At 49.1% G+C, this 27,691-nt stretch overlaps 3 protein-coding genes across 6 annotated transcripts; all 3 read left to right on the top strand.

Moving 5' to 3' along the window:
- The first annotated feature begins 435 nt into the window (after positions 1-435).
- On the top strand, positions 436-1,106 carry LOC119520564 (caveolin-2-like). 2 transcript variants are annotated; one of them, XM_037818504.1, is made up of 2 exons: positions 436-584; positions 773-1,106. In XM_037818504.1, exons 1-2 carry the CDS (start codon positions 436-438, stop codon positions 960-962), a joined length of 339 nt encoding a protein of 112 aa, XP_037674432.1. In that variant the 3' UTR covers positions 963-1,106. The 2 variants fall into 2 exon arrangements, with proteins under 2 accessions (XP_037674432.1, XP_037674431.1); XM_037818503.1 differs by having other exon boundaries at positions 436-1,106.
- Positions 1,107-6,753: 5,647 nt separating this feature from the next.
- On the top strand, positions 6,754-9,875 carry LOC119520351 (lysosomal alpha-mannosidase-like). Its single transcript, XM_037818148.1, has 5 exons — positions 6,754-6,822; positions 7,221-7,411; positions 7,528-7,609; positions 9,236-9,472; positions 9,564-9,875. Exons 1-5 carry the CDS (start codon positions 6,754-6,756, stop codon positions 9,858-9,860), a joined length of 876 nt encoding a protein of 291 aa, XP_037674076.1. The 3' UTR covers positions 9,861-9,875.
- Positions 9,876-21,983: 12,108 nt separating this feature from the next.
- ACP5 (acid phosphatase 5, tartrate resistant) lies at positions 21,984-27,691 on the top strand. 3 transcript variants are annotated; one of them, XM_037818338.1, is made up of 6 exons: positions 21,984-22,218; positions 25,280-25,370; positions 25,612-25,878; positions 26,081-26,208; positions 26,330-26,675; positions 27,103-27,691. In XM_037818338.1, the coding sequence occupies exons 3-6, from the start codon at positions 25,612-25,614 to the stop codon at positions 27,343-27,345; spliced, it is 984 nt and encodes a 327-aa protein (XP_037674266.1). In that variant the 5' UTR covers positions 21,984-22,218; positions 25,280-25,370; the 3' UTR covers positions 27,346-27,691. The 3 variants fall into 3 exon arrangements, with proteins under 3 accessions (XP_037674266.1, XP_037674267.1, XP_037674268.1); XM_037818339.1 differs by lacking the exon at positions 21,984-22,218 and adding an exon at positions 22,573-22,697; XM_037818340.1 differs by lacking the exon at positions 21,984-22,218 and adding an exon at positions 22,622-22,739.

Genomic DNA, 27,691 nt, shown 5'->3' with positions numbered 1-27,691 from the left:
CACAACAGTCTCAACCCAGCACATTACATGTCTATAATAATTAAGACAGTATGATTTTGGGCAGAAAGATAGACAAATAGATCAAGGAAATAGAATAAAGGGTCCAGAAATAGACCCACACATGTGGTCAAGTGATTTTTGACAAAAATGGGTGATTCAGTAGAAGATTCCATTTTTTTCAACAAATAATGCTATACAATAGGATATGCATATGCAAAAATTAAGAACTTAGATCTATGCCTCACACCATATACAAAAATTAACTCAAAATGTATCATAGATTTAATGGATCATTGGTTTTGCCCTATACCTATAAAACTTATCAAAGAAAAATGTGGGTGAAATTATTTTAATTTAGGGTTAAAGATTTTGTAGATATAAAAATATGCAGGATGAAAAGGGCAGTGGGAGCCGCGCCACGCACCCAGCGCCGTGATGGGGCTGGAGACCGAGAAGGCGGACGTCCAGCTCTTCGTGGACTACGACGTCTACAGCCGCCATAGCGGCATCGACTACGGCGACCCCGAGAAGGTCGCCGACTTGGGTATGGACAGGGATCCTCACCGGCTCAACTCGCATCCCCAGCTAGGTTTCGAGGATGTGATCGCGGAGCCGGTCTCTACGCACTCCTTAGACAAGGTGTGGATCTGTAGCCATGCGCTGTTTGAAATCAGCAAATACCTGATGTACAAGTTCCTGACGGTGTTCCTGGCGATTCCCCTGGCCTTCACTGCGGGAATCCTGTTTGCCACCCTCAGCTGTCTGCATATCTGGATTCTAATGCCGTTTGTAAAGACCTGCCTAATGGTCCTGCCTTCAGTGCAGACAATATGGAAGAGTGTGACAGATGTTGCCATTGGCCCATTGTGTACAAGTGCAGGACGCATCTTCTCTTCTGTCAGCCTGCAGCTGAGCCACGACTGAACACTTCCACACCAGGTCTGGAGATTTGGAAACTGTAATACTTCTTTGTTATTGTAACATAGAAGCACTACTGTTCCGTTCATTTCCCAATTGTTCTAATTAAGAAAACTATTCGGATGGGCAACCATGTTTAGACATTTTTATTGGCAGATCTTTTCAAATAATCTTTTATAATTAATAGCCAAGAGTTTCATATCTAACTTTATAACAAGTAGGTTGGCAACACTTAATTTTAAAGGCAATTTTTGCTTTAGTACAGAAGTATAAATTTTATAATGATGAATTTATGATCAATGAACATTTCTTTCAAAACCCTACAATAGTTCTGTGTACAACTGTTAAAACATGATATTTCTTATTTTTTTACTTGGAGAGTAGTATTTTTAAATTAACTTTACAGATAAATTTTGATGGATATTTAGAGATAGAATATATAAATATCCTGGAAAAAGCAGTAATAGAAGCACACAGTGGGGAGAGTAGCTATCAAATATAATAAAACAATAAATGAAAATAGATTCATGAAAACATGTTCCTTTAAATAAGATATTGTTAACCTACAGGCCTATTTAACAAAATGTTCATTTTGCTGTATATTTTGTACTTAATGTAAATGTTGCTCTAATCAGATTGCTTTAAAGCACTTGTAATTATATGTTTTCTTGTTAAACTAATATATAGAATGAGTCAATGTATCTCCCATAAGAAATGTCATTGGTGAGATTGCACTGTCTTGATTATGTAAACATATATATCTTATTTTGAAATAGAATGTAAAAGACTGATATACAATCCTTTCCTTTCTAACTTTTCCAAGCAAAATCACAAAATGTTTTATGACAGATTTTTATCTCACCGTAATCTTAAAATAATCCATATCTAATTAATACTTTGTCAAGGAGATGCTTTCTCTCTTTTAGTTAAAAATTAAACCTGTATTCTGGTATTCCTATTAATGTTTCACTTTATTTTCAAGTAATGTTGGTGCTATTTAATAATATTTTATAAGAAAAACTACTTCTGGCACTTAAAGTACAATTTACACTACCGTGATTCATGTAGAAAGGCTTATAGGAGAGTTTGTTTCTTTTTGGATGCATGCTACTGAACTATATGTATAAATTAAAAACTAACAGCTATAAAGTTTGAAAAAAAATATGCAGGATACATTTAAAAAAATAGAAATTCATGTAAAAGTTACATACTTTTTTATTGATTTTGACCAATTTTTCACAGTCACATTTCCCTTTGATAGAAAATACATTAAGTAGGTATACTCATGAAATTTTCAACTACTTTACCTTGAACCAGATACACAGAGTATAATTTTAGAAAAGGAAATAATCCCAAAAGAACAATTGATTCTTTTACCAACCTGACCTTAAGTTAATCTTCTGCATTTTATTTTGAAATATTACAAGTGCAACAGGTGCTATATGCACTACTATTTTATTCTACTTTGGTTAACTTTTAAAACTTTAATGTTCTTGCAACATGAAAAAAACTGAGTAAGAAAGTTTGTTGTCTGTGAGAGTAATTCATGATATAAGATAAAAAACCAATAACAAAAACATTTTGTGCTTAAATAGCCAAAAGTTTCTTCCAAAATATCAGAAAATTAAAATTAGATAATGATGTTATTTTTTACTAAACAAAGAAGGACTCTTCATTAGAATTTTTGTTGTGGTAATAATAAAGTTTCTAGATGTGAAGAGAATAGTAATGATTTGAATCTTTTGAGGAAATGGAGAATACTTTTTAGTTTATATATTGTTGAGCAGTTTGCTGAAAACACCCATATCCATAACTGACTTTATGTTTTATATAGCCAATCTTCAAAACCAAAACTCTTATTTTTAGTAAGACTTTAAAATTTCTTACCCTAAAATTTTAAACCAGTAAAAATTATATGATCAGAGTAATTTATTCAATACGAAATTGTTTTACACAAACTAAAGTTTTATGATGGTTCATTAAGGACTCAGTTTATCTGAACCAGTGAAATTCTGAAGATACCCACCTATTTATTTTGTAAATATTTTTCTGAATTCTTTGAACTGGAGTTGAAAATATGTATATACATGAAAAAATCTTTCACATATGAACATGTCCATAAACAGAATTATAAACTTTTTAGTAATTACTTCCTGTACTTAAAATCCCATTAGCAGCTATGTAATATTTTTATTGATCAGCATTTATTCAACATTCCAAATTTTGTATATATCTACATTATTTGAGGTTACACATAAATAATAGATAATAAACTAATCCTGTATAAAAAAAAATAGAAATTCAACTTCATCAAAATTAAGAACTTCTGCTTTTTTAATGAGACTTCTAAGAAAACTTTAAAGAGTAGCCATAAATCAGGAGAACATATTTACAAATCACATACCTGATGAAGTATCCATATCCAGAACATGTAAAGAACTCGCAAGAATTAATACTCTGAAAACAATGTAATTAACACTTCACCATAGAATATTTATCAATGGTGAATGAAATCAATAGCAATGAAATTATGCTCAACATAATTATTAGGTAAATGTAATTTTAAGCCACAATGGGATTCCACTCACCTATTTGGAACTCTAAAACTGTAAAGATTGACCATATCAAATGTTGGCAAGGCTAGGTAGCAACTGGAATTCTCCTAAACTGCAGGTGAGAATGTAAAATGGGACAACCACTTTGCAAAACAACTGACAGTTCCTTAAAAAAGCAAACCTCTCCTGTTTCAGTTTGCTAAAGCTGCCGGAATGCAAAAACGGGTTTGCTTTTACAATAGGGATTTATTAGTTTACAAATTTACACTTATAAGGCCATGAAAATGTCCAAATTAAGGCATCAAGAGGAAAATACCTTCTCTGAAGAAAGGCTGCTGGCCTCCAGGGTTCCTCTGTCACATGGAAAGGCACATGGCTGGCATCTGCTGGTCCTTTCCTCCCAGGAGTCTTTGCTCTTAGCTCCTGTTCTAAGCTCTCTCCAAATGTCTCTGAGCACTTCTCTCTCTGTGCTCTCATAAAGGGCTCTGGTAAAGGATTAAGACTCACCTTGAATGGGCTGGGTCACATCTCAATTGAACTAAAAGTTCCCACCCACAATAGGTCTGCAGTGACTGGGATGTATTAAAACAACAAGGTCTTTTCTGTGGTACATAACAATTCCAAACCAGAACATCTACCTACCACAACACAGCCATTCCACTCTTTTAGGTAGGAAAAAACAGGAAATTTTTTTAGAGAAGTTGTATCATACATCCTTACAAACACTTATACTTGAATCATAGACATTTTATTTTTAATAGCCAAAAAACGAAATCAGCTGTTGAATAGAAAAACAAATTTCTGAATGTCCATACAAGCAGAATATTATTCAGGTTTTTTTTAAATGAAAGAACATTTTTATATTGTACTATTAACTGTAGAACATGAACCACCTTTGGGTTCACTGTGTTGTATATTCAGTTGCTACTTTTTTTAGAAGAATGAATGAATCTCAAAATAATTATGCTGAGTGAAAGAAGCCTAACAAAAGTACAAATTGCATGATTCCCTTTATGCAAATGTTAGGAAAATGGAAAATCTATGACAGAAAAAATCAGTAGTTGCTGAGGTACAGGGACAGACAGCCATAGGGTTGTTACCAGTTCAGTGGATGAGACCAGGATCCTACCTAAATGGAATTTAACTCCAGGTTTGGGGGTCCCACGGAGAAGGAATTCACAGATGGGACAGGCCAGCAGCAAGGTGACAGTAAGGCTTTATTTGAGATGTTACAGAGGAATCGTCAGGCTGTAGCCTCCAAGCAAGGAGACTGCTCTAGCTCAGGCTGTTTCAGCTCAGGATAGTACATGCCAAAGAATGCAAAAGTTCAAATAAACTCAAGACAGAGTTGCCCCCACTGACTTTGGTCTTGGCCTTTTATTGGTTAGAGGGGGAAGGCTTAGTCACTTGGTGTGTTAGGATTGGCTGATTTTTATGCAAATAAGGCTCTGCACTGTGGTCGGATGGGGGACCAGCCAAGAGTGACTTGTGATTGGTTCAACTGAAGGAGATTTTGATTGGTGCTTGCATTCTGGGCTATCTTGATTGGTCCATCAGGAGTGGTTCAGGATTGGCTTATTTTCAATCCTAGTCCAGTGCCCCCCTCTCTGCTAGCCCAATGTTCCCTATCCCAGCCTGCCTCAGGATGGGGCCGGATTACCAAGGATCATATTCAAAGTTTTACAAGTTGTACACTTTAAGTATGTGTAGTTTATCGTATGTCATTTGGGACTCAATAAAACAGACATACACACTCCTGTAGGCAATAGGGAATTGCGATAATCGGGGATAGTAAGCAAAGCCTGACATGGAAAGATATGGGGCGCCCCACTCGTGGGTGTGGAGGGAGAAGGGTCCATCAGCATTCTTGAGCATGAGGGTGGGTCTTTGTGGGGTTCACAGCTGAGACAGAACCTCATGGGGTTCTGCTCTGCTCAGGGTATGGCTTGCTCCATCCCTCCCCACCCACCCCGTGTGCCCACAGACGGCCTTGGTCCAGGAGGTGCACCAGAACTTCTCAGCCTGGTGCTCACAGGTGGTTTTCCAGTACCAGGGACAGAGGCACCTGGAGCTGGAGTGGACGGTGGGGCAGATATCCGTGGAGCAAATGGGCACCGGCTGGGATGATGAGGAGGACAGGTGCAGGGTGGGGCCTGGATGAGTTCAACCTCCTGCCATTCATTCCATCAGGCTCAGACAGGGCTGGGGGAAGGAGGTCATTAGTCAGTTTGACATGACGCTGTAGACAGATGGACGCTTCTATACAGACAGTAAAGGGCAGGAGACCCTGGAGAGGAGGTAGGGGTGAGTGGGACAATGGATGGGGGGAGGCAGGGGCGTGCCCATGGAAGACGGGGACCTAAAGAGCAGCAGGGAGTATGTGGGGGGGCATATAAGTGCCAGAAGAAGGAGGTGAGTGGGAGGAAGAGGTCCCTGGACCCCTGGCCCGAGAGACCTGCCTCCCCTTGGCCCAGGCCAAATTATGACCCACCCGAAGTTGAACCAGACTGAGCCAGTGGTGGGAAACTACTACCCAGTTGTGCTGGTTTGTATATTTATATCCCCCAGCAAAAGCCATATTCTTTAATGGATTCTTGTGGGGGCAGACTATTAGTGTGGATTCGGTTGGAACCTATTGGGCCAGTGTCCATGGAGATGTGACCCACCGAACTGTAGGTAATAACTCTGATTGGATAATTTCCATGGAGGCGTGGCCCTGCCCATTCAGTGTGAGCCTCGTTTTAGTTTACTGGAGCACTACATCAGCTCAGACAGAAGGAGCTCATAGCCAGCTGGAGGTGAGACAGACATTTTGAAGATGGCTGTTGGAAGCTGATGCAGACATTTTGGAGAACACCATCTTGAAACGCAACCTGGGAGCAAGCAGATGCCATCCACGTGCCTTCCCAGCTAACAGAGGTTTTCTGGATGCCAATGGCCTTTCTCCAGTGAAGGTACCCTTTGTTGATGGACACTTCGTGGCCTTAAGACTGTAACCTTGTAACCAAATAAACCTCCTTTCATAAAAGCCAATCCGTTTCTGGTGTTTTGCATTCCTGCAGCATTAGCAAACTACGACACCAGTCAACACTGGCATTTACATCACGGTACGCTCCAGACCCCAAGCCTGCCCCTCCACCAAGCATCTCACCCTCCGATTCCCTAGATGGAGGATCAGTCCCTAGGCCTGTGCCTTCTTCCACCTCCTCTGTGTCCTGCCTGTTTGCCGGGGTGGACAAGGGTGGGTGGGGGGCAGGGGAGCTGCCCCCAGGATGGGAACATGCAGCTGACCCAGCTGACCTACCGCCCTAGGGGCTGTAGCCTGAGGGACGGCTCCCTGGAGCTCATGGTGAGTGGCGTCAGAGCCCATCCAAGCCAGGGTCCTTCTTCCAGAACTTTTTCTGATCCCCCAACCCCCAGGTCACCCCAGCTGGACCATTTTCAGGCCCTTACCCAGTTCCCACCCTGCTCTCCTTATTGAACCTCGAGCCCTCTTCCTGTCTCAGTTGGCTGCCAGATGCACCCCACAGGATGGGAAGGGTGGCCTAAGATCCTTGGACCAAGCCGTCGAAGCTGAGACCCCCGTCCCCACGCCGGTTCCTTTCTCTGGGTCATTATCTATTCCTCGCCCAGGGCTTGCTGGGAACTCTTGTCCTATCCAGGTCCTCATTTTAGGTCCTTGTCTCCTCCCTGTCCTCACCTGGGTCCTATTTCTTCCTGGTTCTCCCGCCAGATGTTTCCCCTTAGGCCCGTGAAGACTTTAGGCTCCTGGTCTCCCCGCCACACGCGGACCTCCCTGGCACGTCCTCTCCCAGGCTCGCGCCCCTTCCCTGCCCGATCTTGCGCCAGGAACACCGGAAAGGGACATCAGACGGTGAAGGAGGGATATTTGAGCCTCTGCGGAGGCAGGCCCGGAAGGGAATGGGCCGGGACTGCAGGTGCGAGGCCGCCACCTCGTGATTCTGGACACAGCCCGGGTTACAGGCGGAGAAGGGGGGGGGGGGGTCCTGGCGCAGTGGGTGGTGCTGGCCGCGGGCCCTGACGCCCCTTCCAGCCATCTCCCCGGTGTCGCCCGACGCCAAACGGTGAGAGACCCGGTACAGGACGGAAAGGGGAGTGCCGCCCTTCTGCCCAAGGTAAGGACAGGGACAAGAAATGGGTGGAATGGAGACCTTGCCTTTCCTGATCCGTCCCGCTCCACCTCTGTCCCGCCTCTCGACGTGCTGGATCCGTTCCCAGCCTTGCCCCTTGGCTTTTTTTTAATCATTATTACCATTTTTTATTGCAATATGTTCCTATACCATACAATCATCCAAAGTCTAAAACAATTGTTCACAGTGTCATCATACAGTTGTGCATTCATGACCAAGACTTTTTATCCAGAAGTCGTGGCAGTCCTAGGGACCCCGTCTTGCCGTGCGACCCTGCGGCTGCCCCGCCCAGCCCGGCTCAGCTCCAGCCTCTCGGCCAAGGCCCGCCCCTTCTGGACTCAGCCCCGCCCCAACAAGCTCCTCCCTGCGCCTACAAGCCCCGCCCTTCCCGGCTCAGCTTCTCAGACCACGGCCAAGCCCCACCCGTCCCTTTTCTGGCCAAGCCAGGCTTCTCCTGGTTCAGACACAACCCTCCCTTCCAAGCCCCGCCCCCGGTTAAGCCCCGCCCCCACATCTCAGCCACTCCTCCAGCCACGGCTCAGCCCCTCCCTTCCCTTTCTAAGAGGCATCCCATCCCTAATTGAGCCCTGATCTCCCACTCTAAGCCCCGCCCCTACCTCCCGAACCTCTCCTCTTCCCTGGCTCAGCCCCGCCCCTCCCGGCTCAGCTCCTTGACTCTGCCCCGCCCCTCCGGCTCAGCCCCGCCCCTCTGCCCTCCTCTGATCGCGGCTCAGTCCCGCCCCTTCTGACTCAGCCCCGCCCCTCCAGCTCAGCCCCGCCCCTCCCGGCTCAGTCCCGCCCCTGCCGGCTCTGCCCTCCTCTGATTGCGGCTCAGTCCCGCCCCTCCGGCTCAGTCCCGCCCCTCCAGCTCAGCCCCGCCCCTCTGGCTCAGCCCCGCCCCTCCCGGCTCAGCCCCGCCCCTCTGTCCTCCTCTGACCGCTGCTCCGCCCCGCCCTTTCCCTGACTCTGCCCCACCCCTCCGGCTCAGCCCCGCCCCTCCCGGCTCAGCTCCTTTCTGATCATGGCCCCACCCTGCCCCTCCTGGCTCAGCCCCGCCCCTCCCGGCTCTGCCCTCCTCTGGTCGCGGCTCAGCCCCGCCCCTCCTGGCTCAGCCCCGCCCCTCCCGGCCCTGCCTTCCTCTGATCGCTGCTCAGCCCCGCCCCTCCAGCTCAGCCCCTCCCCTCCCGGCTCAGACCCTCCCCTTCCGGCTCAGCCCCGCCCCTCCCGGCTCTGCCCTCCTCTGGTCGTGGCTCAGCCCCGCCCCTCCCGGCTCTGCCCCGCCCCTCCCGGCTCAGCCCCGCCCCTCCGGCTCAGTCCCGCCCCTCCCGGCTCTGCCCGCCTCTGATCGCTGCTCAGCCCCGCCCCTCCCGGCTCAGCCCCGCCCCTCCGGCTCAGTCCCGCCCCTCCGGCTCAGCCCCTCCTCTTCCGGCTCAGCCCCGCCCCTCCAGCTCAGCCCCGCCCCTCCGGCTCAGCCCCGCCCCTTCCGGCTCAGCCCCGCCCCTCCGGCTCAGCCCCACCCCTCCGGCTCTGCCCTCCTCTGGTCCCGGCTCAGCCCCGCCCCTCCCGGCTCTGCCCCGCCCCTCCCGGCTCTGCCCCGCCCCTCCGGCTCAGCCCCGCCCCTTCCGGCTCAGCCCCGCCCCTCCGGCTCTGCCCTCCTCTGGTCCCGGCTCAGCCCCGCCCCGGTCCCCGCAGTTCTCCGCGCTGCGCCGGGAGCTGCCGCCCGCCGTGCACCTGCTCACGCTGGCTCGGTGGGGCCCGGGGACGCTGCTGCTGCGCTTGGAGCACCAGTTCGCCGTTGGGGAGGACCCGGGTGGCAACCTGAGCTCCCCCGTGACCTTGGACTTGCGGGTGAGCGGAGGGGGAGGGGGCAGGGGAGAGGGGGACGGGGGTGGGGGGACCCGCTCTGCTCCCGCTCAGCCTGGCCCTCCCGCGCCCCCAGGACCTGTTCTCCACCGTCAGCATCACCGCCCTGCGGGAGACCACGCTGGCGGCCAACCAGCTTCGGAAGGACGCGGCCAGGCTCCAGTGGGACACGGACGCGGGTGGGCGCCTGCCGGGGGCGGGAGGGGCTAGGAGGTCGGAGGCGGTGCAGATGCCCAGGAGAGGGGCTCACGGCCCGAGGGCAGCGTCCGGCTGTGGAAGGCTTGATGGTTTCCTGACCAGGCTCGGGAACAGGGCTGGAGGTTCTGGGGTGGGATGGACTTGGAAGGCCTGGGGAAGCATTGCCGCGGGGTGAGGCCGAGAAAGGCGGGTGCCTTCCGCACCGGGGCCTCCTCCCTGAATCCCGCAGCCGTCCCGCTGCAGCCCGTGGAGAGCCGCACTTTCCTGGCGTCTGTCCAATGGAAGAACGCAGCCCGCACTGGCTGCAACCTCGCTGTCAGGGCCAGAGCACCCTCTGCCACGAGCAGGGAGGATCACTGCCTCCCCATCCTCCTCCTACTGTTGCAAATCAGAGCTATGAAAATGCCACCCAGCAGACCTGACTCCCAGGGGTGTAAATCTCCCTGGCGACGCAGGATATGACTCCCGGGGATGAGCCTGGACCCGACAACGTGGGATTGAGAACATCTTCCTGATCAAAAAGAGGAAGTGAAATGAAACTAAATAAATTTTCAGTGGCTGAAAAATTTCAAATGGAGTCAAGAGGTCACTCCCGTGGGTACTCTTATGCACTATATATATATATCCCTTTTTAGGTTTTAGTGTATTGGAATAGCTAGAAGGAAACACCTTAAACTGTCAAACTGCTACCCAGTGGCCTTGATTCTTGAAGACGACTGTATAGCTATGTAGCTTACACGGTGTGACACTGTGATGGTGAAAACCTTGTGGCTCCCCCTCCCTTTATCCAGTGTATGGATGGATGAGTAGAAAAATGGGGACAAACACTAAATGAAAAATAGTGTGGGATGGGAGGGTGATTTGAGTGTTTTTATGTTAATTTTTTATTCTTATTTTTATTCTTTTTGGTGTAAGGAAAATGTTCAAAAATAGATGGGGGTGATGAATGCACAACTATATGATGGTACTGTGGACAGGTGATTGTACACCATGGATGATTGCATGGTATGTGAATATATCTCAATAAAACTGAGTTTTTAAAAAAATGCCATCCATCAGCCCCCAGGTAGGGGAATGACTGAGAGCGTGGGTTTCCTTTGGGCAGGAATTTTTAACTCAGAAATGTCCTCTGCACCTCTGCAGACCCTGTACCAGTTCGCTGTCATCCTACTCTGTCCCCCTCCTCCAGCCACCCAGGCCCTGGCAAAGCTGCTTTTGGAAGCCACCCAGGGGGGCTCACAGGGCCGACTCCACCTGGTCTCAGAGCAGACAGACCCAACACCACTCATGACGGTGGCACCCCCAAACAAGGTGGCAGAAGCAGATTCCTCAGGGCTCCATCCCCCAACAGAAACTTTGAACAACGGTGAGAACTGTGTTCCAGTTTGGGTATATTATAACCCCCAGAAAAAGCCATGTTCATTAGTGCAGTCTTGTGGGGGCAGATGTAATTAGTGTTGATTTAGGTTGGAACCTTTGGATTGGGTTGTTTCCATGGCGATATGACCCACCCAACTGTAGGTGATAATTCTGATTGGATAGTTTTCATGGCGGTATGGCCCCACCCATTCAGCATGGGTCTTAATTAAATCACTGGAGCTCTATAAGTGCTCAGACAGAAGGAGCTGCAGCTGCAGCTTAGAGAGACATTTTGGAGACGGCCATTGAAAGCAGACTTTTGCTAGCCCAGAGTTTGCCTGGGAGACTCTAAGAGGACCTCCCCAGACACTTAGAGAGAAACGTCCTGGGAGAAAGCTATTTTGCATCTAGAACCCCGGAGCAGATGCCAGCCACGTGCCTGTGCCTTCCCAGCTAGCAGAGGTTTTCTGGACACCATCGGTGTCCTTCAGTGAAGGCAGCTGTTCAGTTTGCTAATACTGCTGTTATGCAAAACACCAGAAATGGATTGGCTTTTATAAAAGGGGTTTTATTTGGTTCAAAAGTTACAGTCTTCAGGCCATAAAGTGTCCAAGGTAAAACATCAACAATGGCGTCCCTTCTCTGAAGGATGGCCATTGGAGTCCAGAAAACCTCTGTTATCTCAGTGGCTGGCATCTGCTTGCTCCTAGGGTGCGTTTTAAAGTGGTGTTTTCCAAAATGTTGCTCTTGGGGTGTTTTGTCCTCTCTTAGCTGCAGCTCCTCTTCAAAATGTCATTCTCAGTTGCTCTGAGCTCCTTTTGTTTGTCAGCTCATTTGTTGGCTCCAGTGACTTAATTCAGACCCACCCTGAATGGGTGGGGTAACACCTCCATGGAAATTATCCAATCAAAGGCCTTGTCCACAGTTGATTGAACCACATCTCCATGGAAACACTCAAAGGATTCCAGTCTAATCAACACTAATATGTCTGCCCCCACAAGTTTGCATCAAATAATAAGGCTTTTTCTGAGGGACATAATGCATTCAAACCAGCACAGTAGCCTATTGTTGATGCCTTTGTTTGGACACTTTTATGACCTTAGGACTATAACTTTGTAACCAAATAAACCCCTTTTATAAAAGCCAATCCATTTCTGGTATTTTGCAAATGGCAGCATTAGCAAACCAGAGCAAACCAGAGCAAACCAGCCAAAGCATCTTTCTCCAAGCTGCAGAAAACAGTTAAAGGACTAACAGGGTGAGCACCAAATTAAGAAAAAGTCTACTTAAAAGCAGTAGGATTTTGTGGCAACCTGACTGGTCCCTCTCCACCCCCTCCCCCACCCAGCATGGAGCCAACTTGTGCTCCCAGTGCAGATCCCTGATCCCGGTTCCGGAGGGAGCAGACTAACCCTTGAACACATATCGGGAGAATATATGCCTGGCACAAGTCTGTCTGGTGGTGGCCCAAGGGACTTGCCATTCCAGAACTTGCCCTGTGGGTAGACGGTGACCCAGAGAGCTCTCCTACAGAGCAAGCAAGTTGTGCTGCCTGGGGAAAGAGATTGCAGGCTGTAGGCTACACAGTGCAGTGCCCAGACAATGAGGAAACTGTTTCCTAGGGAAGAGGGGACATTTCTATCCGTGTAAATGAAGAAATTCCTGGGGTCACGTGCACATGCCCAAAACAAGAGGCCTGTGCAAAAAAGATCAAGAATCAAAATCTTCCAACACCTTGGTTTTGGACTTCTAGCCTCCAAAACCATGAGATAATACATCGCAGTTGTTTTAAGCCATCCAATTTGTGGTACTTTGTCATGGTGGCCCCTGGAAACTAAGTGTGCCACAGGGCATTGCTTCTGACCAAAGAACTCATTTCACAGCAGAGTGAGCTTCTCTGAACCTCAGCAGCCCCTTCTGTAAAATCAAGGTGACAAAGCTCTCACAAAGTCACCTTTTAAACTGCCTTGCACTGCGTGGGGCCTCAACAAATGTGGGTAGATGCTGTTATGGTTATTATTTGTTTTTGGAGTTGTTCATGTCAGTGATGTGGTGGAGCAGGGAGAGTGGGGTCTTTTAGGGCTTCAGATGTCAAGCTGAAGAGCTTGGACTTGCTCTCGAGGGCACTGGGGAGCCATGGAAGGTGTGTGAGCAGAAGAGGAACAAGGAAAGATTGCTTGGGAGCTGGGCTGGAGGACTAGAAATTGAGAGCTGGGAGACCAAGGAGGACATTGAGGCAGCCACCCAGATGTGTGGTGACCGTGGGGTGGCAAGAAAAAGGAAAAAAGAGGAGTTGAGGATGCATCCTGGGTATGGAGCTTGAATGGTGACCCCAGACCCAGGTGGGGGAGGAGCGGTGTGCCAATTTGAATGTATTGTGTCCCCCAAAATGCCATTATCTTTGATGAAGTCTTGGGTGGGCAGATGTATTAGTGTTGATTAGATTGTAATTTGAGTGTTTCCATGGAGATGCGACCCACCCAACTGTAGGTGATGACTCTGGATAGTTTCCATGGAGGTGTGGCCCTGCCCATTCAGCGTGGGCCTTGATTAGTTTACTAGAGCACTACACAAGCTCAGAAAGAAGGAGCGAGCTTGCTACAGCCAAGAGGGACACTTTGAAGAATGCACAGGAGCTGAGAGAGGAGCTGCAGATGAGAGACAGCTTGAAGACGGCCATTGAAAGCAGACTTTTGCTCCAAAGAAGCTAACAGAGGACAAACGCCCCAAGAGCAACTGAGAATGACATTTTGGAGAGAAGCTGAAGCCTAAAGAGGAATATCCTGGGAGAAAGCCATTTTGAAACCACAACTGTGGAGCAGACGCCAGCCACATGCCTTCCCAGCTAACAGAGGTTTTCCGGACGCCATTGTACCATCCTGCAGTGAAGGTACCCAATTGTTGAAATGCTACCTTGGACACTTTATGGCCTTAAGACTGTAACTGTGTAACCAAACAAACCCCCTTTTATAAAAGCCAATCCATTTCTGGTGTCTTGCATTCCAGCAGCATTAGCAAACTGGAAGAGGCAGTGAAGGGGAATTGGGCAGGGGGTTGTTTTGGTTTGCTAAAGCTGATGAAATGCAATATACCAGAAATGGGTTGGCTTTTACAAAGGGGATTTATTAACAAGTTCATAATTCTATGGTCTTGAAAATGTCCAAATTAAGGCATCAAGAGGAAGATACCTTCTCTGAGGAAAGGCTGCTGGCATGCGGGGTTCCTTTATCACACGGGAAGGCACATGGTGACATCTGCTGGTCCTTCTCTCCTGGGTTTCGTTGCTTCAGCTTCTGGCTACAGTGGCTTCCTCTCTCAGCTTCTCGTGTTTCTCTCTTTTAGCTTCTGTCTCTCTTAGCTTCCCTCGGGCTTTTTTCTCTGTGTGCTGCTCTGAGGGCTTTTTTTTTTCTGTCTTTTACCTTCCTATAAAGGACTCCAGTAAGAGGATTAAGACCCACCTTGAATGAGATGAGTCACATCTCAATTGAAACAACCTAATCAAAAGGTCCCACACACAGGAAGCAATTAAAAGAGCATGATCTTTTCTGGGGTACGTAACAGCTTCAAATCATCACAGGTTTGAGCATATCATTTGCACATGTCTTCATATGGTACATATCGTTCACTCTGCCTGAGATGTCTTTTCTTATTGTGCCTTCCTAAAAAGCTCCTTCTGATCTGGGCCCTGCCCACAGACACCTCCCTCGAGAACCCTTCTAGAGCAGTCGCTGTCTGCCATTTCCCGCTTCTCATCACGTTGTCCTGCAGCGTCTGAATCCCTGCGTATCTCACGCCTCCCTCCCCGGGAAGTTCCTCTAGGGCGGTCTCCGGCTGGATCCCTCGCAAGATCCTTGGCGCCCCTGCAAGCAGCATTTGCGGACCCGAGAGGAAACGGAGTCTGCGGGGCATTGCTGCAGTTCAGGCTGCGGCCGCGCGGGGGCAGCAGTGCACAGAGCAGATCCCCCTTATCGCTGCCCTGGTCACACTGTCCTTTCAGTTTCTCAAAACAAACCAGCTCCAGACAGTGTTTGGATTTGGGACAGTTTTCATGCCTACAAAATCCATCTTTGTGGTTGCTTTGTGAATGAATAGTCAATGTAAATTAAACCTTCAGAAAAACAGTCTCCCTTAAGCCTTGAGTTAAAATTACAACTATGGGGTTACTTACAGTTGTAATTTTGACAATTTTACCTGGGAAAAAAATTGTCCATCATTTTCAAGGAGGCCCTTCAATGGATACCCAGGTCCATTTACAAAGTTAATGGGTGAAAATCGCTTAAACCTTTTAAAATTCCCCATCATTCAGTGGCTGAGAGATTTCAAATGGAGTCGAGAGGTCACTCTGGTGGACGGTCTTACACACTATATAGATAACACTTTTTAGGTTTTAATAAATTGGAATAGCTAGAAGTAAATACCCAAAACTATCAAACTGCAACCCAGTAGCCTTGACTCCTGAAGACGATTGTATAGCAATGTAGCTTACAAGGGGTGACAGTGTGATTGTGAAAACCTTGTGGATCACACTCCTTTTATCCAGTGTATGGATGGATGAGAAGAAAAATGGGACAAAAAACTAAATGAAAAATAGGGTGGGATCGGGGGGATGATTTGGGTGCTCTTTTTTACTTTTATTTTTTATTCTTATTCTGATCCTTTCTGGTGTAAGGAAAATGTTAAAAAATGGATTGGGGTGATGAATGCACAACTATATGATGGTGCTGTGAACAGTTGATTGTACACCATGGATGATTGAATGGTTTGTGAATATATCTCAATAAAGCTGAATTTAATTTAAAAAAGTAAGCATATAAATAGGAGGACTAAGGTTCTCCTGAACTTTCCAATACTGCCTCCAAATTTATTCAAATTATTGTATACCTTTCAACTTAAAATTACAAGTCTGAAATCACTTAATCATTTCTGGAAGGAGACAGGAAAATCTAGTAACACTTGTTGCCTCCAGAGGGGAAGTAGATGGGGGACAAGAGTGGGAGGGAGATTTCTCACTGCAAACCATTTGGGACCTTTTGAACTGAAATTATAAAGTGTGGTGCTTAAGGGGTGCAGAGTTTCTGCTTGGGGTGATGCAAATGTTTTGGTAAGGGATGGAGGTGATGGTCGCACAACATGGTGAATGTAATTAACACCACCAAATTGCCTACTTGAAAGTATGTTGTATATATGTCACCACAATAAAAACTTTTAAAAGCATGTAGAGCTGTACAACAACACAATGGACTTTAATAGTTAATAACAATTATAATAAATGTTGGCTCACCAGTTTTAACAAATATACCACACTAATGCAAAGGGTTAATAATAGGGAAGAGTGTATGTGTGTGTGTGTCGAAGGGTGTTCAGATTTGCTAATGCTGCCGTCATGCAAAATACCAAAAAAATGGGTTGGCTTTCATAAAGGGGGTTTATTTGGTTACAAAGTTACAGTCTTAAGGCCATAAAAGTGTCCAAGCTCTGGCGTCAACAAGTACACCTTCACCAAAGGAAGGCCAATGGTGTCTGGAAAACCTCCGTCAGCTGGGAAGGCACGTGGCTGGTGTCTGCTCTGATCCTGGGTTGTGTTCCAGCTCCTCTCTCAGCTCCTGTGTGTTCTTCAAAATGTTGCTCTTGGGGCATTTTGTCCTCTCTTAGTTTCTCCAGAGCAAACTCTTGGCTAGCTTCAGTAAAAGTCTGCTTTCAATGGCCATCTCCAAAATGTCTCTCTAAGCTGCAGCAGCTCTCCAAAATGTCACTCTCAGCTGCTCTGAGCTCCTTCTGTTTGTGAGCTCTTTTATAGGACTCCAGTGATTAAATCAAGACCCACCCTGAATGGGAGGGGTCTGTATCTCCATGGAAATAATTCAATCAAACGTTTCACCCACACTTGATTGAGTCACATCTCCATGGAAACACACAATCAAAGGATTCCAACCTAATCAACACTAATACGTCTGCCCCCACAAGATTGTATTAAAGAATATGGCTTTTGGCGGGACATAATGTGTCCAAACTAGCACACTCCCCTTCCCTGCACATTGTTGATAACAGTGTGTGATAATCTCCACACCCTTGTGTCACAGGACACTGCTGAAACTCTGTCCTCACAACCCCCTTGTCCTAACCCTTATAAACCATCCCCTGGCACCCCTGCTTCTGTGGAGTGCTAACTTCCATCTTTCCCAGCCCACTGCCGCCATGGAACCATATCTCCTGTAAGTAAGCCCTATTAAACGCATGTCTGACTCTATGCCTGGCATGTTTTTCAGACCTAAGGCTGAGCTGGATTGAAACAGCAAGTCACTTGCTCAACATCACAGAGCTTTGCAAGAGGCAGAGCCTGGCTTCTAATCTTAGCACTCTGTTGCCTCCTGTTACTTTTATTTTTTTATATATATATAAAAATATATATTCATCTCCCCCAGGGATGAATAAATTATTTCTTTAATGGCTGTAACTGAGGTTTATCAGAGTTCAGCTGTGAACACTTAATGTTTGTGTGGTATAAATTTTACACCAAAAGAAAAAAAACTATAAACATGTATTGACTTCTAGTTGATGAAATGAGCACTGAAGTTGTTGAGAAGTCTACAGATGTCTGCAACTTGCATCAAAATGCATGGAAAATAATATGGGTGAATGGATAGGGATAGAAGAGAAGAGAAGAGATAGATAGATTGATAGATAGATGATAGACCAATAGATACAGAAAGATGATTAATGATAGATAGGTAGATGATAGAGAGAAGTAGGTGATAAATGTAGATGATAGATAGGTATAGAAAGATCATTGATGAGAGGTACATATACAGATGAAAAATACATAGATGATAGCAATAGGTAGGTAGATAAAGATAGATGGTGGGTGGATGGAAGGATGGATAGATAGATGGATGATAGAAGGATAAATGGATGGATGGATAATGGATAGATGGATGGATGAATGGATGGATGGAAGGATGGATGGTGTGCCAGTTTGGATGTATTGTGTCCCCCAAAACACCATTATCTTTGATGCAATTTTGTGGAGGCAGAGATATTAGTGTTGATTAGGTTGGAACTTACTGATTGAGTGTTTCCATGGAGATGTGACTCAATCAACTGTGGGCTAGACCTTCGACTGGATAATTTCCATGGAGGTGTTACCCCACCCATTCAGGGTAGGTCTGAATTAAATCAGCTGACAAACAGAAGGAATACAGAGCAACTAAGAGTGACATTTTGGAAGAGCTGTAGCTAAGAGAGGACAAAACTCCCCACAAGCAACATTTTGGAGAACGCCATTCTGAAATGCAAACTGGGATTAAGCAGACACCAGCCATGTGCCTTCCCAGCTAACAGAGGTTTTCCCGATGCCAATGGCCTTTCTCCAGTGAAGGTACCCTATTGTTGATGCCTTAGCTTGGACACTTTATGGCCTTAAGACTGTAACTTTGTAACCAAATAAACCCCCTTTATAAAAGCCAATCTGTTTCTGGTGTTTTGCAAAATGGCAGCATTAGCAAACTGGAACAGATGGAAGGATAGATAGATAGATAGATAGATAGATAGATAGATAGATAGATAGGTGATAGATATCATGGATAGATAATAGAAGGATGATACAGGTAGAGATTATATAGATACAGATAATTTAGACATCTATGACATAGATAAAGACATTGAGATAGACATAGATATCCCTTTGACTTGCTTTTTTTCAGACTGATCTTGCAAAAACAACAGTTCGGACCCCATTCTCCTAACTGGTCACCCTCCAAATCTAGATGCTCCCTAGCCCCTGACCCCCACCTCCAGACACCTGCCATCACCTCCCACCTCAGGCTCCCATCACACCACACCCAGAGGTCTAATACTCACTCCCCCCTTCACTGATTCATTTCTCAGAATTCATGTTTAACAACGCACACACACACACCCACAAACTGTGGGAGCCCCAGGCCCAGGGCCTTCTCTAAGGCCTTGAAGACGGTGCACACAGCAGCTTGCATGATCTAGCTCAGTTAAGGTGACTTACTCTCCTTGTAAAATCAGGCCTCTGGCTCTAAATGTCATCTATGGCTTATCTTCCTCCTGAAACTACCTTCTCTCTGAAACTCCCCGAGATAGTTATCTACAAGATGACCTCTAATCTTCCCTCTTCCCCGTTGCCTACAATTGCTCCCTCCCTAGATTACAAGAACCAGACTCCCATTCTTTTATCCTAACCCTTATAAACCACTCCCTGGCACCCCCTGGTTTTGCAGAGTATCTTCATGTTGAGCTCTGAACCCGCCGCCCTTCAGAGCAGCTCCTGAATTCAGGGCAACTGTGACCGACTTCCCACCCTGTAGGTAAGCCCCGAATAAAAACCCGTGTCTCAAAACGTGTCTGTGTCCTGTGCTTTCTTTAGTCCTTCGGCTGCAGAAGCCCCTTGGGCTGTGATGCAAACACACACACCCTTGCCCTAAGCACCGAGTGTACACTGACTCTCTGAGATCTGCCTTCATGGAAACTCCTGGTTGGGATGGGGGGCAGGAGGCTGCGTGGACAACATCAGAGAGCGGGCAGTGGGTGGCAGGGGTTGGTTACTTGAGGCACAGTGCCAGTGTGGTTCCCAGATGTGGCATTCAAGCCAAGAACTCAACGTCAAGAAGATGGGGGGAAGGCAGTCCAGTGGACAGCGCAAAGACCCCGGGGCGGAAATTTCTGAGCATGGCAACCAAGACGTGAGAAGAGGTGCAGAACCTCACCATTTCTCTGAGATGTGTGTCTGGGACATATTATAAAACAATGGAATTAACCTGTAAAGAGACTGGTTGAATCCACTCAAGGGTGGGTGGAGGCCCCTCACTCAGAGCAGATAGAAGACAGAGGGACATTCCTTCACTCTGTCCATCATTCCTCAAAATAATGATTGAGCAACCACTATGTGTGCTCCTGTCTCTAGAAGCCAGGTAAGTAGCAGGGAACAAGACAGAAAATTCTTGCCTCTGCAGAGATCTTTCTCAAGTGAGAGACAGACAGAAGAAAAGATAGATAAGCATGTGGTTTGCCTGGCAGTGATAAGGACCATAGATAAAACTCAGGGCAGGATAAAAGCCAGACAGCCATGGGGGTGAGGAGGTGCCTTTGAGATAAGTCAAAGAGACTCAACTGCAATGGGGGAAGAAAGAGGGCAAAGGGCTTGAGGTCAGCTAGTGCCCGGTGTGGGGCAACAGGGAAGGAGGTGAGAGCCTAATTCAAGATCTACAACAGCCTTGGGAGGTGGAGGAGGGGTGGATGGGGAGGAAGGAGGCTGTGAGCTCAATCCTGACCCACCTCCACAGAAAATCAACAGATGAGGGTTCCAGGGAAGGAACGGAGGGAGACAATTTTCTGAACCCTGGAGGTGACAACAAATGTAGAGCGAAAGATTCCACATATGCTCGCCTCTTAGGACGTGACCTTCACAAGGGCTGGCTTCTTTATTCACGTGGGCACATAGTTTTTGTCTTTTTTAATTAAAAATAAAAAAATACAGTAAAGCACAGAAGATAGTTCCTAAAATACACTCCTTTACCCACCACATGAAGAAACAAATGTAACAGATTCAGATAAGCATTTTTTTTCGTTTTTTGTGTAAGAAAGAAAACTGTAGGGATTAAGTTGAAACTATCCCTAATTCCATTCCCTTCCCACTCTCCCCAGAAAAACAACCTCTGCCCCGATTGTAGGGTGGAAGTTTTTGTCCCCTGTGTTTGCATCTATTCCACTGGTAAAATAATGGGGCTTTTCAAGATGAAATTCAAACAGTACATAAAAATATGTAATATAAAGAGAAGACCTCATCCACCCTGTCCATACAAAAAAAGGGGATATAATTAACAGCTAGATTATAAATTCCTCTAGACTGTCAGTGCTCACCAACAAAAATTCCTGTCTGTGAATACAGAGCATACAGTAGGCACTTAATACATGTCAACGGAAAGAGTTTTTAAGTTTCTTGGATCATGCCCATTTTAAAGTAAACTTTTTATTTCATAATAATTGTAGATTTACAGAAAATTTGCAGAAACAATAGCTCCAATCATCTCACATCAAGCATTGCCTTTTTGTCAACATCTTACATAATACATTTGTCACAACTGAGAAATTAACCTTGGGGCTTGGCTCTTAAGGAAATGTCAGACTTTATCAGGATTTCATTGGGTTTTCCACAAATGAACTTTTTCTGGCCCAGGACCCACATCACATTTAAGTCCTCCTGTCTCCTCGATCCCCTCCAGCCTGTAGAAGTTCCTCGGTCTTGCCTAGTTTTTAGTGACTTGGACACTTTGAAAGAGTGCTGGCCTGGCATTTTGCAGAGAGTCCAGAATTTCGGTGTATCTGGTGTTTTTCCCATGATTAGACTGCGGTTAGGGGTTTGAGGGAAAAAAACCACAGAGGCCAAATGTCCTTCTCATCAGATCAGGGGTACATGATATCAAGGAGACAAATCACTGGTGATTTTGATCTCTTGGTTAAGGTGGTGGCTGCCTGGTATCTCCACTGGAAATTTACTCTTTTTTGCCTTTCCTTTGGATGAGTCACCAAAGTCCAGCTCATATTGGCAGTGGGGGAAAAATAAGCACCACTTCTTGGAGGGAAATGGTCTACTTAGACTATTTGGAATTCTTCAGTTAGGAAGATTTTATTATTATTATTATTATCATTATCATTATTATTATAATTGTAGGGACATAAATACAACATAACGTTTCCCTTTGGAACCACTTTCAAGCATGCAATCCAGTGGCGCCAATTACATGCGCAACGGTTGTGCCACGCGGGCCCCACCCTTCACCAAAGCTGTTAGGACAGAGTCACCTTTCCCTCCTCACACCCATTTTAAAGACGAGGAAACTGAGGTTGAAGAAGACACCCAGGATCCTGCCCACCCCCCAGGGCAGCCCGGGGCCGAGGCCCCACCCAGCGCGGCCACCCTGGGCCGTGGCCCCGCGGGCGCCCCCCGCGTCCTCGCCAAGTGTCGCCTCCCGGCCGGCGCGGGGAGGGGGACGCGATCAGGTCCCCGGGCGCAGCGGCCCGGGACCCTCCGCCGGCCGGGCCCGCCCTCCGAGCCTCCGCGTCCCCATTTCGCGGATGAGAGACGCGCGCCCGGGAGGCGTGGCGGCGCGCGGTGGCCGGGCAGGATTCCGGGGCGCGGCCCGTCGGGGCAGGTAGGAAGCGCGCGGGCCCCGCAGGCAGCGGGGAGGGCTGCTGGGGGGCGGGAGGCAGAGTCCCGGGGGTCCCGGGCTTTCCCCCGCGGGTGATCACCTGGGCCGGCCCCCACGTGGACACCCGGCCGCCCTCGACCCCTGGCCATGGGCGCACGCAGCCCTGCCCAAGGCAGGTGGGACTCGCCGGACCCACGCGGGCGGGCGGGTGTAGACGCGGCTGTAGACCCGGGCAGGGACCCCCAACACCCTCCGCGCCGGGGCCCCGGGGGAGGGGTCCCCGCCTGCCCTCGTGACCCACTTCCTTCCTGTGTGTCCCAGTCTGGAGGGAAGGGTGGGGCGGGGAGGGGAGGGTGACAAACAGCAGGCCCCCGCCGGGTGCGCCGGGGCGAGTCACCCGCAGCTTTCGGGGCTTCTGTCCTCCGTGTTGGAATGAAGGGGACCCCTCTGCGTTCTCCGGGACTTGGGGTGCCAGGGCGCAGGTGACTTTTCCCGTCCCCACCCAGTGCGGAGGAGGTAGGCAGGTATGGAGCAGGTCATACCTGCTGCAGGTGCAGGGCCTCCAGCCCCCGGAGGCTGCCCTCAGGGTCACAGTGGGGCCCGAGGGTGCCAGGGTCAAAAAGTGGGGGGTCACATACGTGCCACAGGTGCCTCTGCTTGGGTCCCTCCTGCAGGAATTGCGGGTGGAGGGGCATGGGCAGGACTTCCTGGAAAAGGGAGGTGGCTGCTGTTTGTGTGCCTGGGAAAGGGGAAGGACAGCAGGGCACATAAAGCCTACCACAGGCAGGTGTTGTCCGGTACTCGTCACACCCCAGACTCACAACCCACATTCAAGCTGCAAGGCAGACACACAACCCACATTTGAGCTGCAATGCAGACAACTCACATCTGAGAGTCAATGCAGACACAGAACCCACATTCGAGATACATCACAGACACACAACTCACGTTTGAGCTACAGTGCACACAACTCACATTTGAGAGTCAATGCAGACACACAACCCACATTTGAGCTACAACGCACACAACTTGCATTTGAGCTACATCACAGACACACAACCCACATTTGAGCTGCAACACAGACACAACCCACATTTGAGCTGCAACACACAAACCTCACATTCAAGCTACAATGCAGACACACAACCCACATTCAAGGTACATCACAGACACACAACTCACATTTGAGCTACAGTGCACACAACACACATTTGAGAGTCAATGCAGACACACAACCCACATTTGAGCTACAACGCACACAACTTGCATTTGAGCTACATCACAGACACACAACCCACATTTGAGTTGCAACACAGACACACAACCCACATTTGAGCTACAACGCACACAACTTGCATTTGAGCTACATCACAGACATACAACCCACATTCGAGCTGCAACACAGACACACAACCCACATTTGAGCTGCAACACACAAACCTCACATTCAAGATTCAGTGCAGACACACAACCCACATTCAAGATACAACATAGACACACAACTCACATTTGAGCTGCAATACACACAACTCACATTCGAGAGTCAATGCAGACACACAACCCACATTTGAGCTACAATGCACACAACTTGCATTTGCGCTACATCACAGACACACAACCCACATTCAAGCTGCAACACAGACACACAACCCACATTTGAGCTGCAACACACAAACCTCACATTCAAGATTCAATGCAGACACACAACCCACATTTGAGCTGCAATGCAGACAACACACATTCAAGAGTCAATGCAGACACACAACCCACATTTGAGCTGCAACACACAAACCTCACATTCAAGCTACAATGCAGACACACAACCCACATTCAAGATACAACGCAGACACACAACTCACATTTGAGCTGCAATACACACAACTCACATTCGAGAGTCAATGCAGACACACAACCCACATTCGAGATACATCGCAGACACACAACTCACATTTGAGCTACGAAGCAGACACACAACTCACATTTTAGCTACATCACAGACACACAACCCACATTCAAGCTGCAAGGCAGACACACAACCCACATTTGAGATACATCGCAGACACACAACTCACATTTGAGCTACAGTGCACACAACTCACATTTGAGAGTCAATGCAGACACACAACCCACATTCGAGATACATCGCAGACACACAACTCACATTTGAGCTACGAAGCAGACACACAACTCACATTTTAGCTACATCATGGACACAACCCACATTCAAGCTGCAACACAGGCACACAACCCACATTTGAGCTGCAACACACAAACCTCACATTCAAGATTCAATGCAGACACACAACCCACATTCAAGATACAACGCAGACACACAACTGATATTCAAGCTGAATTGCAGACACACAACTCACATTTGAGCTGCAATACACACAACTCACATTCAAGAGTCAATGCAGACACACAACCCACATTCGAGATACAATGCAGACACACAACTGACATTCAAGCTACAATGCAGACACACAACTCACGTTTGAGATATACCCAGCCATACACAAGACCTCAAACAAAAACACACAGGACCCACCTCAGGCCCAAAACATGGACATGCAAATCCCTGCCTGCCCAGAACCTGACAGGACCTCACGTGAGAGCCCAGGCACACATACAGACACACCACACGGGCTTTGCAGACTCCACTGGACACACTTGCACACACACAGGACTCTCAGGCACGTGACACACCCACACAGCCCACACAGGCCCCCTCTGCTACACCCAGAAGGATGCCCAAACGCAGGCAGACAGACACATCCTCAGAGTTCGCAGCCATGCATGGCGTGTTTCAGGCCACACACACTTGGTACACACGACAGATGAGATGGAGGCACGGGGACAGCTCAGGACACTGCCCAGATGGGTGCATGGGGGGCAGGCACACACACAGGCTGTGCCCACATGTGCCCACAGACTCCGAGCTGGGTCCCGTGGGCAGCACTGGGGAAGTTGTAGCTCACATGACCCAGGGGTGGGGGGGGTTAGTTCTCGGGACACACAGCGGAGAGATCGCGTCACCCTCACTGGGCGTCCACTTCTGCCCCAGGGAATAAAGGCTCGGAGGCCGTTCTGTCTGCCCTGGAGCTCATCTGCCACTTGGATCCCCCGCTGCTGCCTGGCTTGTGCCCCCTTCCAGGGTGAGTGCTGGGCAGGAGGCCCGGGGCCGGCCAGCACAAGTCACCCTTCCCCACCCACCCACTGTCCCTTCCAGCCGGCTCTGGCTGTGGCATCCTGAGAACTAGGGCACCGAGGGGTTCCCACCCAGCTGGCTCTGCAGCAAGCCGTCCCCTCTCCCACCCCTCAGGAGTTGGCTCTCAGGAGCTTGCCACCCATGCCACCACCCCGGGGCCCCCCAGACACCCTTCTCTCGCTTCCCAGATGGACACAAGGACGGCACTGCTGGCCCTCATCCTGCAAGCCTCCCTGGGGATCCCCCTGGCTGAGGGTGCTGCCCCCACCCTGCGCTTTCTGGCCGTGGGGGACTGGGGAGGGGTCCCCAACGCCCCGTACCACACGGCCCGTGAAATGGCCAGTGCCAAGGAGATGGCGAGGACCGTGCAGACGCTGGGTGCAGACTTCATCCTGTCCCTCGGGGACAACTTCTACTTCACTGGGGTGCAGGATGCCAATGATAAGAGGTTCCAGGTGGGCACCTGCTGGGACCTGGGGCTGGGGATGGGAGCGGGGAGAAGCCAAGAGAGGGAGGATGGAAATGGAGGGGGTACGTGCAGTCACCTGGAATACTCAATGACTCCCTTGTCCCCCCTGGCATGGCGCGGTGGGGGGATCACACCAAAGGCAGCTCCTTGATCCTGGGGAGTTGGGGGGCCTTTCCCACCTGTTGCAGGAGACCTTTGAGAACGTCTTCTCCGCCCGCTCCCTTCGCAACGTGCCCTGGCACGTGCTCGCCGGCAACCACGACCACCTCGGCAACGTCTCCGCACAAATAGCCTACTCCAAGATCTCCAAGCGCTGGTGAGCCTGCCCTGGCCCCCCTGCACCCCGAGTGGACCAGAAGCCCACATCCTGAGCTTCTCAGCCCCAGACGCCCACCCATGGCCTCTATCCCACCCTCCCCAACCTCACCCCACTGCAGGAACTTCCCCAGCCCTTACTACCGCCTGCGCTTCAAGATCCCACGGACCAACGTGTCCGTGGCCATCTTCATGCTGGATACGGTGACCCTGTGCGGCAACTCGGACGACTTCGTCAGCCAACAGCCCAAGAGGCCCCGAGACCTGGGGCTGGCCCGCACCCAGCTGGCCTGGCTTAAGAAACAGCTGGCGGCGGCCAAGGAGGACTACCTTCTGGTGGCCGGACACTACCCCGTGTGGTCCATAGCCGAGCACGGGCCCACGCACTGCCTCGTCAAGCAGCTGCAGCCACTGCTGGCCACGTACAGGGTAACTGCCTACCTGTGTGGCCACGACCACAACCTGCAGGTGAGGGGTCTGCAGGGGTGGGAGCAGATGGGGCAGGGGCCTGGGGGCCAGGGGAGGGTGGGGTCCCTGCCATGGCCAGTGATCCACAGGGCTGGCGTCCCTCTGCTCTTTGGGGGACTTCCGAATGTCAACTCTCTCCCGTAAACTCTTTCCATGGAAAACGCTCCAAAGTTCCCCCCAAAATCATTATCAAGATCTGCCAGGTCCCAATTGCAGACGTGGTGCTCTAGCTGTGAAGAAGGAACTTTTCCTGCTTGCCTTCTATGGGTGGGGAAACTGAGGCACAGGGGGATTAGGTACCTGGCCCAATGGGGTTGGCTGTGGTGACCGTGGACTCGAGGTTAGGTGGCTACGGAGCCCTGTGATCAGCCTCCTGGAGGGGCTGGGGGGATTCACCGACCCCGTGTCCCCTGCTCCCCAACCCCAGTACCTGCAGGATGAGAACGGCGTGGGCTACGTGCTGAGTGGAGCCGGGAACTTCATGGACCCTTCCACGCAGCACCAGCGCAAAGTCCCCGCCGGCTACCTCCGCTTCCACTACGGGGCCGAGGACTCCCTGGGTGGCTTTGCCTATGTGGAGATCGGCCCCAAGGAGATGAGCGTCACTTACATCGAGTCCTCGGGCAAATCCCTCTTCAAGGCCAGCCTGCCCAGGAGAGCCAGGCCCTGAGCCGCCACAAGGGACCCCTCTGAGGCCCAAGATGCAGGGGTCTTCCTACCCCCAGGACCCTCCCGGCCACGGGCAAGGCTCTCCCTTAGATCTGTCATGCGGGGTGGGAGGTGGGGAGCACAGCAGGAAGGGGGAGCTCGGCGGAAGATCCGGAGCACCACGTGGCCCTCATGTCACGGATGCCCCGTGGATGTGTAAGGGACAAGGAGGGACACGCACCAGACTGCAGAGCCAGGCCCGAGTTCCCAGGGCGGTGGGGGAGCAGAGACGGAAAGCTATCTCCTGAACCAAGCATCCTTCTGTCACTGCCATGCAATAAAGAAAAAAATAGTTGCCAGTGCCCAAA

The sequence above is a fragment of the Choloepus didactylus genome, chromosome 25, assembly GCF_015220235.1.
Source record: "Choloepus didactylus isolate mChoDid1 chromosome 25, mChoDid1.pri, whole genome shotgun sequence".
Classification (NCBI taxonomy): Eukaryota; Metazoa; Chordata; class Mammalia; order Pilosa; family Megalonychidae; genus Choloepus; species Choloepus didactylus.
The sequence above is the reverse complement of the archived record's forward strand: the minus strand, read 5'-3'. Positions and strand labels throughout refer to the sequence as shown.

Coding starts and splice junctions, on each gene's coding strand:
- LOC119520564 (XM_037818503.1), top strand. CDS start 436: ATGGGGCTGGAGACCGAGAAGGCGGACGTCCAGCTCTTCGTGGACTAC.
- LOC119520351 (XM_037818148.1), top strand. CDS start 6,754: ATGCAGCTGACCCAGCTGACCTACCGCCCTAGGGGCTGTAGCCTGAGG. Junction 6,823..7,220: donor ACGGCTCCCTGGAGCTCATG/GTGAGTGGCGTC, acceptor GTTTCCCCTTAG/GCCCGTGAAGACTTTAGGCT. Junction 9,473..9,563: donor CCGTGACCTTGGACTTGCGG/GTGAGCGGAGGG, acceptor CCGCGCCCCCAG/GACCTGTTCTCCACCGTCAG.
- ACP5 (XM_037818338.1), top strand. CDS start 25,612: ATGGACACAAGGACGGCACTGCTGGCCCTCATCCTGCAAGCCTCCCTG. Junction 25,879..26,080: donor CCAATGATAAGAGGTTCCAG/GTGGGCACCTGC, acceptor CACCTGTTGCAG/GAGACCTTTGAGAACGTCTT. Junction 26,676..27,102: donor GCCACGACCACAACCTGCAG/GTGAGGGGTCTG, acceptor CCCCAACCCCAG/TACCTGCAGGATGAGAACGG.